This window comes from Equus quagga, chromosome 3 (genome assembly GCF_021613505.1).
Source record: "Equus quagga isolate Etosha38 chromosome 3, UCLA_HA_Equagga_1.0, whole genome shotgun sequence".
NCBI lineage: Eukaryota > Metazoa > Chordata > Mammalia > Perissodactyla > Equidae > Equus > Equus quagga.
In genome coordinates this window covers 31,448,245-31,461,250 of record NC_060269.1, presented here as the reverse complement: position 1 = coordinate 31,461,250, position 13,006 = coordinate 31,448,245, and the positions used below count along the sequence as shown (strand labels likewise).

General features: G+C 36.0%; 1 protein-coding gene across 1 annotated transcript in view; it reads left to right on the top strand.

Annotated features, from left to right (window-relative positions):
• INPP4B (inositol polyphosphate-4-phosphatase type II B) overlaps positions 1–13,006 on the top strand; it is a 749,608-nt gene that overhangs the window by 391,379 nt on the left and 345,223 nt on the right. The window contains exons 6-8 of the mRNA XM_046657053.1: positions 4,261–4,263; positions 4,717–4,924; positions 6,802–6,846. Coding sequence (XP_046513009.1) covers positions 4,837–4,924; positions 6,802–6,846 — 133 coding nt within the window. The 5' untranslated portion in view covers positions 4,261–4,263; positions 4,717–4,836. The remainder of the gene's footprint in view (positions 1–4,260; positions 4,264–4,716; positions 4,925–6,801; positions 6,847–13,006) is intronic.

Genomic DNA, 13,006 nt, shown 5'->3' with positions numbered 1-13,006 from the left:
CATGCAGGTTGTCTACCTTTTCCATTAGAGTCTTTGGCATGTTCTTTTTCAGATAGTTCCAACATTTCGGTCATACCTGAGTCTGGTTCTCTTCATTTCTTTTTTGCTTTTTCTTGGACTGTTTTGTTGGTGTTCTCCTTCTTCCTCCTCCTCTGCCTCCCGCACTGCTCTCCTCCCCTCCTTCCCCTACCTCTCCATCCTCTTCTTCCTCTTCTTTGTCTTCACCTTCATCTTCTTGGGTGATTTGTAGGGAAGTAGAGTATAAAATAGTACTTACGCCTAGAAGTGGGCATTCCTCTTTTTCTGCTAACCTTTAGTTTGTGTATTGGGGGATGTAGTAGATCTAGTCAGTAGCTGAGCTAGGTTTGGCTTTCGTTGTTGCTGTGGCTAACCTTCAGTGCATTGCTAGTTTCAAATTCCTCTAACATTCACTTGTGCTTAGGGTGGGGTTTGGGTGGCTGGAGACTTTGTTCTCCACCCTCCATTTTAGGCTTTTCCTGGGAACTTCTAAATCAGAGAGGTTCACTATTTATGCTTTCATGCCTCTCCCAGTGGTAGCCTGCTATTACCTGTTTCTTAGTGTTTGCTTGCCTGGTGTTTAGAGGCAGAGATGTTCTCTGTTATCCTATTTCAGCCTTGATCTTAAGCAGGTCTGCATTCTTGGGTCTTGGGAATGGGACTTTTTCTCTGTGATCCTGTTCCTCTCTTATCAATAGAGGATCAGTGGATCTCTAATGATATAGTTCCAGGAAGCTTTCCTACCACTTTCTTGTTTCCATCCCCTAATTGCAATGAGTCTTTGCTTGTGCCCTGATGGCAACAGGGTCTGTGTTTTAGCTCTGTAGGGAGGATCAAAGTGGTACATCATGCTTTTCCTGCAGTGACTGCTGCTCCCTTCCCACAGGCCTGCATCATCAAAGGATGCTTTCTCCAGACGCTCACTCTGCTCCCAGTCTTTCTCGAGAGCATCTGGTGAAGTCCAAGAAGAGAAGCCTGTTAGTGGATGTAGATTACCCTTGAATTCGTGGCTCTCAGTAGCTCTATACTCTCTTACTAGCCCACCTTTGACTTTTAGTAAGTCATTAAACATTGTGGCTGAATTCTTATTACCAGCTTGTTTAGGGCCTGACATCTCTTCCTCCCATGGAAGGAAGCTCTGCTCTGTGCAGGCATCTATCTTTCCTCTGATTAGTTAAGGAAAACTTATAATTCTGTATATTATTCAACTTTTTTTTTTTTGAGGTTATGGTGGGAGTAATACTCTTTATATCCTTGTACATCTTAAACAGAAGCTGTAAACGTCTGTGCTACAAATATATTTTCCCAGTGTGTAATTTATCTTACTTTTTATGGTATCTTTTGCTCACAGAATATTTTTATTCTAATATAGTCAAATTTATTAATCTTTTCCTTTATGGACTGTGCTTTTGAAGTCAGGTTGAGAAATCTCTCCTTATGCATAGTTCATAAATATGCCTTTTTCTTGAGAGGAAAAATGAGACCATTGGGGAGAACACTCTCAAGTTTCTGTCCCTTACTTTTTAGATCATATCTCATTTTCTATTCACTCCTCTTCCTCTCATTACAGCAGACTGTATCATCTAGAGTTTTTCTTGACCTATAAGTCATCTTCCTTTCTCCTTAATCTTCAATTCTTCTTTTGTTTTTCTAGCTATGTTCTTTCAGCATTTAAATAGGCTCAAGTGTCCCTATTCTTAAAAAAAGTTTAGCCATCTCTTAGCCCAATGATCTTGTTTACTTGAGAAACACCAGTTAAGCGAAGTGATGCCATTCTTCCCTCAGTTGTTTCTGTCTGCTGCTCCTCCTATCACTGCTGGTACCTTTACCAACTAACCTCTCTTCTTGCTCCCTTAAATAATTTGTGCCTTAAGTTGAATCCTCAGTCTTTCCTTCTTCTCACTACGTTCAGTTTCTTTCAGTGACTTCACGTGTTCCTTTGATTTCAACCATTTGCAAACGATTTCCAAAAATATACTTTTAGAGCCTTAATGTCTCTTATGAGATGTAGACCTATGTGTTCAACTGCTTTCTGAATATCTTAAGGCACCTCAGAAATAACATGGTTAAAACTAAACTCATCATCCTTGACTAAAATTCCTCCTTCTTTATTTTCCATTTAGTCTACTGGCTCATAATTTACTGGGTTTCACCTGAATTCCTGTCTTTCATTCTCAACTCTGATATCACATCTAATTCCATCATCAAATCCAGGTAATTTTATTTATAAGTTTCTTTGGAATTCAGATTCTCTTTTCTAATCATCTGCTTCTGTTTTGGCTTAGATCCTCCTTATTATTTTGTTTTCCTAGAATGTTAAAATAACCACCAAACTATTGGTTTCCATATCAATTTGCTGCGTTCCAGTACATTCTCTACTTTGACACCCAGTAAACTTTCTAAAAACCACATATGGTCATGTCACTCTCTTGCATAAAGTATATTTAGTGTGGCTTCTTTCTGCTCTAAGAATTAAGTTTAGTCTCTCTAGCTATCTGTTTTAAATATATTTGTGGTATGTAAAAGCCTCAATCTATTCTTTTGCGTGATCTCCAAACCAAAAAATTTCCAAAGAGACACAGAAAGGGAACTATTGTACCTAACCATAACCATAGGTAAATGCTATATTTACCAGCTAGAAATGCAGTGGTTTTCTAGTAATGCAACTGCTTCCTTCTGAGGTATGTGCCTTGGTAACAAGTATCAAATGTCAAATTTGTCCTCAAATGCAACAAATGTAGAACGGAAATTAATAGAATCATAAGAGATTGTCATATAATCCTTTGGCTTCATTCTTTCTAAAATTCAAGAAGTTATTTTTCAGTAAATGAACTAGTTTTGAATGGATAGTATACTTAAAATGGGATCATACTAATGACTCTTTTTAGGCATCTTCAGTTTTCTCCACTGACCTCCAAATTATGCAAGTGCACACACACCCACACACAGAGTTAACTTTTATTTTATTAATTATTCACCATTAGTGTGCAGAGTGGTTATTTTGCTAAAATTCATTCATATTACCTTACTTAAGTCTCTTTGTCAGTTTTAAAGATGACTGATCAGGATTAGAGGTTGAGTCTTTGGTCAAGAAATATAGTGAATTTGAGCCAGCCCAGATGATTTAGTGGTTAAAGTTTGGCGTGTTCCACTTTGACAGCCCAGGTTCAGTTCCTGGGCACAGAACCACACCACTCATCTGTCAGTAGCCATGCTGTGGCAGCAGCTCACATAGAAGAACTGGAAAGAGTTACAACTAGAATATACAACTATGTACTTGGGCTTTGGGGAGGAAAAAAAGAGAGAGAAGATTGGCAACAGATGTTAGCTTAGGGCAAATCTTTCTCAGCAAAAAGAAGAAAAGAAGTACAGTGAATTTAATAAAATTCTTGTATCTAAGTCCCAAATGCATGATGATCTCCCAAAGATATTATTCCACTTACGCTAATGCATTTGTCATAGGTTCTTGAGAGAATGTGGTACAATGAATATATGTCTGTCCTTATCAGAAAAAGACTTCTAAATTTAAATTGTCAAAAAAGAAATTCAAAAGTATTATCTTAACTCAAAATATAGTTTTCAAATTGGCAGGTTTGGCACAGTAACCCTTTTACCCTTTACCCCAGAAAGTATTCCTGGTTGTATCTTTAGAAGAAAATGTGTATTTGCCTGCAACTTTATTGTACTATTTTCTAAAGATTCAAGATGCTTTCTGGATTTAATTTTTGCCAGATTATCTTAAAAAACTAAAGCTGAATTATAGATGAATCCACTTTGTTAAGAACAACAAAGAGTAAGGCTGTGGGTTTGTGAAGCTGGAGACTGAATCAGTATTCCAAAGCACACTTGATTGCTGCTATCTCATTCAGCAACTTTGGGTAGACATTTAAAGATTTTTATACATTTTAATTCAGCTGGTAACTTGATTTAAAACAACATTGATTTTCTTTCTAATTCATTCTTGGTCATGTATGTCATGCTAAATATCAAAATGAATTTGAAACTATTTGGGTATTAAATTCTTGGAGAAGCTTCCTTTCTCCATGCTAATTTTGATCATTTTGTTGTTACTTTCATTTCCCCTTGAGCTTTGGCTTTTAAGAATTATTATTCATTCTTTTCACCATATACCCCAATCATTAAACAATTAAACCTTTATCAAGCAAAGCAGCAAAAGACTCCATGGATGATGATGAGATTGGAAAATTGCCTGTACAACCTGTTGGCTCATCTTTGAAGAAGAGAGTCATGCCAAATTATCTTTATGTGCTCATCAATAACATTCTAACAAGGATGGATAGAGAGATGAGCATAAAGGGCAGTTCTAATGGAAGGAATGATAGTACCATTACCTTGGCAAAACTTGCTAATGCCTTAACAAGATGCTATCTGATCTTGCGACTAAATCAGGTGCATATTAAGTTGGCAGCCCCTATAGCTAACTGCTATTTTATAGAATGAACCAGAAGAGAAAGAATGTAATTTCAAAATTTACACGTTCCTCATATGACCATAAAATAATTGCGTAGAGAATACCCATTAAATACAGAGTTTATTGTACATTAACTGGGTGCATTTGTCCTAAAAGTAAAAGTGGGAGGGACAGGAAGGTAGTTATAGTCTCTATCTACCTTTATTCTTAGCTTTATACTGAACTCTGAAGTAACTGAGATTTTTGCTATTGTTTCCTAAATGCAGAATTTCAGAGTGGGATATCAGGTCTTTAGTGTGAAGATACATCTATATTAAACCAGGAATCATTGGCACTGACATTTCAGCACGAAAACTTGAAAGACTGAACAATTGTGAAGGTTGATCATGGAAATCAAAGAGGAAGGAGCATCAGAAGAAGGCCAGCACTTTCTTCCCACACCGGCAAATGATACGGGGGACTTTCAGTTCACAAGTAAGTATGTGCGCACTCATTCTTGTAACTCTCTGAAAATGCAAATTGAGTGTACTAAACAGACACATGCATGTGTATTCACAGAAACGCGTTCTTGCAAATAGCGTGAGATTAAACTTTTTCCTTTGTGCTATTTATTTTGGTGTTGTGAATCTATGCTATGCCTCTCATCTTTTATCTTGGATGAGATAAGTGATAGTCCATGAAATGGTTACATATCAAATAGCAGAATCAAAGTTCTTGAATATTCATTAGGACCCTAATAAATACTTTTTAAGAACACCTTCTATTTAGCATTGATATACTCTCATGTGGAATTATTTTTTGGAACATAGAAATTTTCTCTTTAAAACCAAAGACATTAGGGCAAAATGGTTACACTAGATGCTTAGATTGTTGCTGCCATACCATAGAGTGCTAAGTTACATAAAGAGAGCAAGCTTGGAGATTTGGCCAAGATTCGCATTTAAACATTAAGATTGGTTTTTGTTCTACTCAAGTAATTAAAATTATGGGAAGAAATGTATGTATTCTCTCATGTTTAAAATTCCAGGGTTTGGGTTTTATTGTTTAGCATGAATTGTGTCGTTATCTTTTCTTTTCAGAAGATTCCTAGTGCTCAATTATTTAACACTGGCAAACATATGCCCAACCTCTTGCTTAATTTACATTATAAAAATAATCTTTAGAAAGTGGTATTGGCTGGATGCATTTTTTGAGAACTTTGGCTGTCAGAGCTTACAGCAGAGTTAATTGTTAATAACCTTTTTAAAAATCCACGCTATTTGAAATGCACAAAGACCTACCTAATGATTGTCATTCTAACCCCTGTTGGAAAGTCTAAAATTGTTAACCATAGCATGGTTAAATGTCAGCAGGAGAAAAAATTATGGTTACTCTGCAAAAAAAGTGAACTCTATGAATAAAAATGAGTGATTTTTATGCAAAGAGATGGTTCTAACAATGTATTAGTGACCAAATGCTAGTAAATTTAAATTGTACCTGATCAACGCACCAGTAAAAATAAACAAGGAAAGGATTCTTATAATATTCTTACGTTTATTGCCAAATGGTTTACTTTTCCATACATTTTGGTTTTGCTGCCTTGGCCACCCATGGGTTGTAAGAAATGGCACCCCGGTCCTCATCCGCTTTTGTTTAGGAAGGCCCTGCACTGTGTGTGGTCTTCGGGCATCTACCTACGACCTAGTTACTTGCCACAGTCTGATCTTTCTACCTCTTAACCATTACGTGTTCACACTTCCTTACCTTTAGTCTCAGACTCACTTTCCAGCCCACTTCATCTTAAATTATTTAGCCATGTTACTGGATTTTTTAAAAATCTCCAAAAAAGGAATAGAAATATTTAACAGAATGTTGGTTTGAGCTATCAAAAAACTGGCAGAATAACCACTATCATGTCTTTCATAACCCAATCAGAGATATCTTTTTAATTAATAATTTTCTATTTACAGCAGATCCAAGTAGTTTGAAAGAAAAATCTATCTAAGAGAGTACTTTGGGGAGCTCATCTTTTTTGAAGGTTACTGCTCTGTCTCTATGCATCCAAAAGAAACAGATGCCACTGAAAAATGTTTTGAACTTGTCATAGCTTACAAAAACAGTATTTCTGAGTTTCGTTACTGCCATAGAGCTAAATAGATCAGTCAAATCTTTAGTCATATCTCATTCTGCTACAAATATTATGTTACATTCTGAAAACCAACTGCTTATAAGTCTGACTAACTGAGTTTATTCATTCTGCCAAATAATGTGTTTCTACATTCTGGGCAGAGTGAAACATGATTATATTCATTGACATATTTATGATAATAAGTTAAATATCTTTCATCTGAGTTTGTACCTATTATTTATAGGTATTCAGAAGACTCCAAATGAACCACAGTTGGAATTCATCCTTGGTAAGGAATTCCATCTTATTTATTATTATAATAATAATTTGTATATACAGTTTGCAACTTGTAGGTACCTGACTTATAGCGTACCTTTTACAAACTTTTATGAACTTTGCTCTATAAAAACTTTCATTTTATAAGGTAAGTAGTATTTTCTCTAATTTATAAGTAAAGAATCTGAGCTGAGGAGTAGGTCAGTTCACCACCCAAGGACATAGGGTTCAGTGGTGACAGAGTTGTGTCTGACAACTAGGTCTGCAGACCACAAATTCAGTGCCCAGCACTCCTTCTCATGCAGTGACTGGATTTTGTTGCTAATCAATGTTTCTGGAAATCCATGTGCCTAATTATTTACTCCTTGGGCTGGAGACTGGCCTGACATTGAGTTTTCCTTTACGGCATTTACAAGATTCTTCTCTCTTTCAGTCTCACTCACTCAAAAATGTCCTCCTCCTGTTCCATCTTGATTTTGTGGGCGGATCCTCGGCATTTGAGAATTTAATTCAAAACTTTGACTTCCTTAAGCAACTCTAAAAGTCTGTCACAAGTAGAAATTTGTAACTTTTTTTCAAGAATGAATTAAACATGTGCACTCAAGGTGATCCACTACTTGGCTCGTGAGGGGGACCTGCTTTGTGTTTGAAGCAGGTATGACTGCAAGATGCTATTAGTAACTTAGCTGCAAAATAGTATTTAAAGAGGGTAAAAATACGTTTGATATGAACTATTTAGAAAGAGGTTATTTTTTTTTTCCCTCTCATGGTTCCAAAATATTATGAAAGGTCACCAGTATCTTTACATTTTTCTTTGTAATGCAGTTTTATAGAATCATACATGTATATGTTCAATTTCATATACAGAGAGTAGATATATTTTAGTATCCAAGTCTTTAAAAATTAATATACATATTTAATAAAGTTATGGGCAAATTGAAATATATACATTCACTACCCATAGTGGTTTTTGGTGAAGTCCCAATTAGTTTAGCAACATGTGTTTTTACTATATAATAAAATGGCTTTTAAATTTATATCCTTTTCTCATAATATTACATTTTGAAGCATAATTTATTAGGACAATAGTTATATATAGTTTATTTTTTTTGTTTTGTTTGTTTTCTCTTTTAATAGACTTTATTTTTAGAGCACTTTTAGGTTCACTGCAAAACTGAGAAGAGGGCATAGAGATTTCCCATATAAACCCTGTCGCCGCAAACAGACAGCCTCCTTCTTTTCAACATCCCCTGCCAGATTCATACATTTGTTGCAATTGATGAACCTACGTTGACACATCATTATCACCCCGAGTCCATGGGTTACATTAGGGTTCACTCTTGGTATTGTACATTCTATGGATTTGGACAATATATAATGACATGTATCCATCATTATGGTAACATGCAGAGTGTTTTCAGTGCTCTAAACCCTCTGTACTCTGCCTGTTCATCCCTCTCTCTCCCTTAACCCCTGGCAACCACTGATCTTTTCACTCTCTCCATAGTTTTGCTTTTTCCAGAATATCAGACAGTTAGAATTATAAAGTCTGTAGCCCTTTCAGATTGGCTTCTTTCACTTAGTAATATGCATTTAAGTTTCCTTAATTTTCTTTTCATGGCTTGATAGCTTATTTCCTTTTAGCATTAAATAATATTCCATTTTCTGAATGTCCCACAATTTATTTGTCCAGTCACCTACTGAAGGACATCTTGGTTTCTTCCAAGTTTTGGCAATTATGAATAAAGCTGCTATAAACATCTATGTGCAAGTTTTTTGAAGACATAGGTTTTCTACACCTTTGGGTAAATACCAAGGAGTGCAATTGCTAGGTCATATGGCAAGAATATATTTAGTTTTGTAAGAAATTGCCAAGCTATCTTCTGAAGTGGCTGTACCATTTTGCATTCCCACCAGCAACGAATGAGAGTTTCTTTTGCTCCACATCCTCACCAGCATTTAGTGTTGTCAGTGTTCTTGGTTTTGGTATAATTTTTTTAACATTTTATTTTGTTACAAATATAGCTATAAGGTGCTATAATTTAAGGATTCTAGATTTTTTTATTATCCCTAGTATTGAGAAACAGAAATGTAAAAACTCAAAGAACTTCTGTGATAACACCAATAAAGCTATACTTTTTTTTTTTTTTTTTTGTAGAGAGTTCTCAGCTGTTGTCAGATATAGAAATAACTCATTTTCAGAAAGGGAGTTGAGGATCCAAAGAAGCCTAGGCACCTCTTGACTCACTGGCTGTAACTGTTGCTACCTGAGCCTTCATTTATCCCTCTTTCTTTTTTTCTTTCTTTTTGGTGAGGAAGATTGGCCCTGAGCTAACATCTGTTGCCAGTCATCCTCTTTTTGCTTGAGGAAGATTGTCCCTGAGCTAACGTCTGTGCCAACCTTCCTCTATTTTGATGCTGCCACAGCATGACTTGATGAGTGGTGTGTAGGTCCGTGCCTGGGATCTGAATCCACAAACCCCAGGCTGCTGAAGTCGAGCAAGGAAACTCAACCACTTCACCACCAGGCCAGCCCTCAACTTTCATTTTTAAGAGAAGAGATTCATTCTTTACCTTTTTGAGAGGACTTCTGAAAAGTGAAGATTTGTTAGAGTGATTTAGTGTATTTCAAAAAACAGACAAAGCCTTGTTATTTGCATCCTGGAGAACAGGCGGAGTCTGAAGAAGGCAGAAGCAACTGGAGTTAGGCAAACACGGTGGTGGCCAGTTTTCAAGAGACAGTGTGCTTGGGCCAAACACCTGTCTTTTATTTCAATTAAGGTTATCAGTCTTGCTCCAGGGCCTAACTATACTGTTTGTTTTGAAAGCCCAGTCAAATTCAGTAGCGATGCTGTTGTCACTTATATTTCTGGTTTTGAATCGTAGATCCAAGAGCTAAGCAGCTGCAAGAATACATCCATAATAATATTCCTCTCATTTAAAAAAAACCCTCAATTTTCTTTTTTTATGCTTATTCAAAAAATACACTAGAATTCTTAACAAATAATTTTATCTTATAAAGTGGCAAGAAATGCCTGATGAATAAACAAAGAAAGTTATTTAGATTGTTCAGGGAATTATGCTATTGATCTTGGAAGATACATTCCCCATACTGTTTATTATGCTTCTTAGTACGTTAGGATTCTCAATTGTACTATTTCTTGAAGAAGTTTTTTAAAAAACTACTCTTTCAAAGACATTACACCTAAACCCTTGTAGACTTTACTGTATTATTTTTAACACTTTTTTTCTTTGGTTTTTTTAAATCCCACAAATTCTTTAAGACTTCACCTGTTATATGGTTAACTTCGTTTCATAATGAGTAATGAAAGAATAATGATTTCTTAAATATTTGTGTCATTGTTTAAGAATGTGCATATTTATTTAATAAGAAAAACCCAACTGTCTTAAAACAAAAAATAATTCTAGGAAAAATATAGAAGAAATAAGGTAGGAGGTTTTTTTCCACCTAATTTTCCAAATAAATTTTTGATATTTGATTCTCTATTTTTTTACCCAAGTATTCAAATAAATTGAGAATTTCAATGGCTTTGCTTTTCAAATTGGGAAAACAGCACGCTAATTTTGCCAAGTGGTATATTGCTTTGTATAAGGTATTTTCCGGCAAAGACTTGTTTCTGCCTTGTCTGTATGCCACTATATCATCATTGTCTTTTGCTGAAGTTTCTCTGCTGCATATCTTTATTCAAGTAAATGAGGTAGGAGATGCTTAGTCAATTGAGCAAGCTAATTGCCTAAAAATGTCTTGTTAGCACAAGATAAGCATGTACTGAAAAAAATGAGTATCTCATGCCATTGTCAACTGTGTTTCTAATGGTTTACTGCATTTGAATTATATAATTCACCCTTACACCTGAAACTCTGCTTCCACATCTCTTTCATTGTTTCCTTTGAGCGTATTGATACCCTTTTTATTTTCACAAAGAAAGAAATAATTAAAAACCTAAGAGAAAACAGATTTTGCTTATGGTTTAATAAAATTATTTTCATTTCAACAAAGCTGGCATTTAAGAAGAGAGATAATTTCTTAAAATCTGGGTACATTTCTTTCTTGAATCCATTGTGGAAAACGTCTACAGAAGACTAATTATGACAAAGATATAAAAGAAATCTCTGTGAGAAATTTCTTAAACTCATCCACCCAATTATGCTTATAGTGCTTATCATCATGTGCCTCCGTTTACCATCTCCAGAGTCAATAGAGTACTTATAACAATATATTTTCATATTTTATATGGATATCACATATATTATAAATCCAAAACAATAGGCACTAATGTATATTAGATACATAGGAAATAATGTCATGTGTGTGTTTGCGTGTGGTCCTTGTGTTCCTTCTTTGACATTTTGAAGTTATTCTTGAAATTAATTTACACTTTGATGAACTGATACCCAGTGGAAGCCAAATGACCAGGTACAGGGCACATTAAAAGACGTATTTTGTGCACATCAACAGCCTCCAGATTGATTATGAAAGGAATGTGAGGACATGGGCACTGGAGTGAAATCTCTAACCAGTACAAACAATTCATTCATTCAAATTGTATTGAGAACACAGAAAGCTTTTAGATAAAGTATTTTCAGGTTGTGTTAAGTTCTGTGTAGACAGTAAACAGGGCCACTGTACAGAACATCCCTGGGGGCCAGGCAGTTAACTTGCGACTAGAAGACCTGCTTTAGATTTAGAGGTCAAAGAAGGCCTCTGTATTCATAGGGACTTAAGCTGGCTGCGGGTACTGATTTGGAAAGCGTCTGTACTGAACAGAAGACCCAGGTGACTTTCCAAGCAGGGGGGAGCGGGCTTTGGTCGATATTTATGCGCAGGAAATAGGGTCGTAAGAACGGGAATTCTGGGGTTCAAAGGCGGTAAACTGGGTTGCTGGTTTGATGAAGCATGAGACCGAGTTATAAGTTGATCTGGTCTTGAAGCAAAAAGAGCCACAGGGGAAATGGCAGAAGAGGGAAGGACCATGTGCTTGGACTACTGGAATCCCAAGGTCAGAGTAGGACAACTGTAGGATAAAAGAGGTACTGAGCCAGTAAGATCCTACTCCCCCCGCCTCTTCTAGTCCCCTCTCACTCTCACCCTTACCAACCCCCAGCCCCAGCAGTCTGGATAATAGGATCAGGCCTGACCCTTTAGTGAGCCTCTAGTAAGGGACAGAGATACATGGGATCCAAGGCCACCTGATTGTTAGATCCTTTGGCTTTTGTGACACTGTTTTAAAAGTCACTATATAATCTTATGGAATAATTTTTTCCAAAGACTTTTTCCTCTTGCAGTTAAAACATACCAACTCATCCCGTATGTGTTTTATTAGTACTTAAAATAAGACTACTCTGAGGCTCAAATTATTTAACAGAACCTTAGTTTATTTTTCAGTTTTCTCTAAAACTGATAAGTCTGCATTAACTGCTATAATTTTCATAGTAAATTTGTGGAAATTTTCACAGATACAAATCAATAGTAGGCAATGTACAGGTACATCACAGTTATCTCCGCAATGTGGTGGTATATTGTCACACGTTTTCAGACAGTTAACCCTCTTGATTTTTGTTTTACCATCTCATTTTTTGACTTTTCTCCTAATACCTTAAATTCAAAATGGATGAAGGAAAGTTCAGGCCACTGTATTTCATCCCCAACTCAGAGCCAATCAGCATGTGTTGTTTAATTTTTAAAGTGAAACATATGTTCTTAAGATGGAATATTACATAGTCATTAAAAATAATCTATCAAAAGAATATTTCATAAAACGAGAATATAAAAGTTGTCAAAGCAGGATAACAAGCTACATGTACAACATGACCCTTACTTAACCCTCTGTGTCTGTGTGTACAAAAGAACAAGATGGGGAGAACAGGTATGAGTGTCCTTAACCACGGTTATCACAAGTTGGTAGAATTTTTATCTCCTTTATTATACTTTCCTGTATCTTCCAAAATCTCTGTAATGCGCCTGTATAAATGTCACAATCAGATGTTTTGAGGTTTTCTAAAAATAAATAACCTGGGGGGCCTGCCCCATGGCTGAGTGGTTAAGTTCACAAGCTCCACTTTGATGGCCCAGGGTTTCACTGGTTCGGATCCTGGGTGCCAATATGGCACCACTCATCAGGCCATGTTGAGGTGGCGTCCCACATAGCACA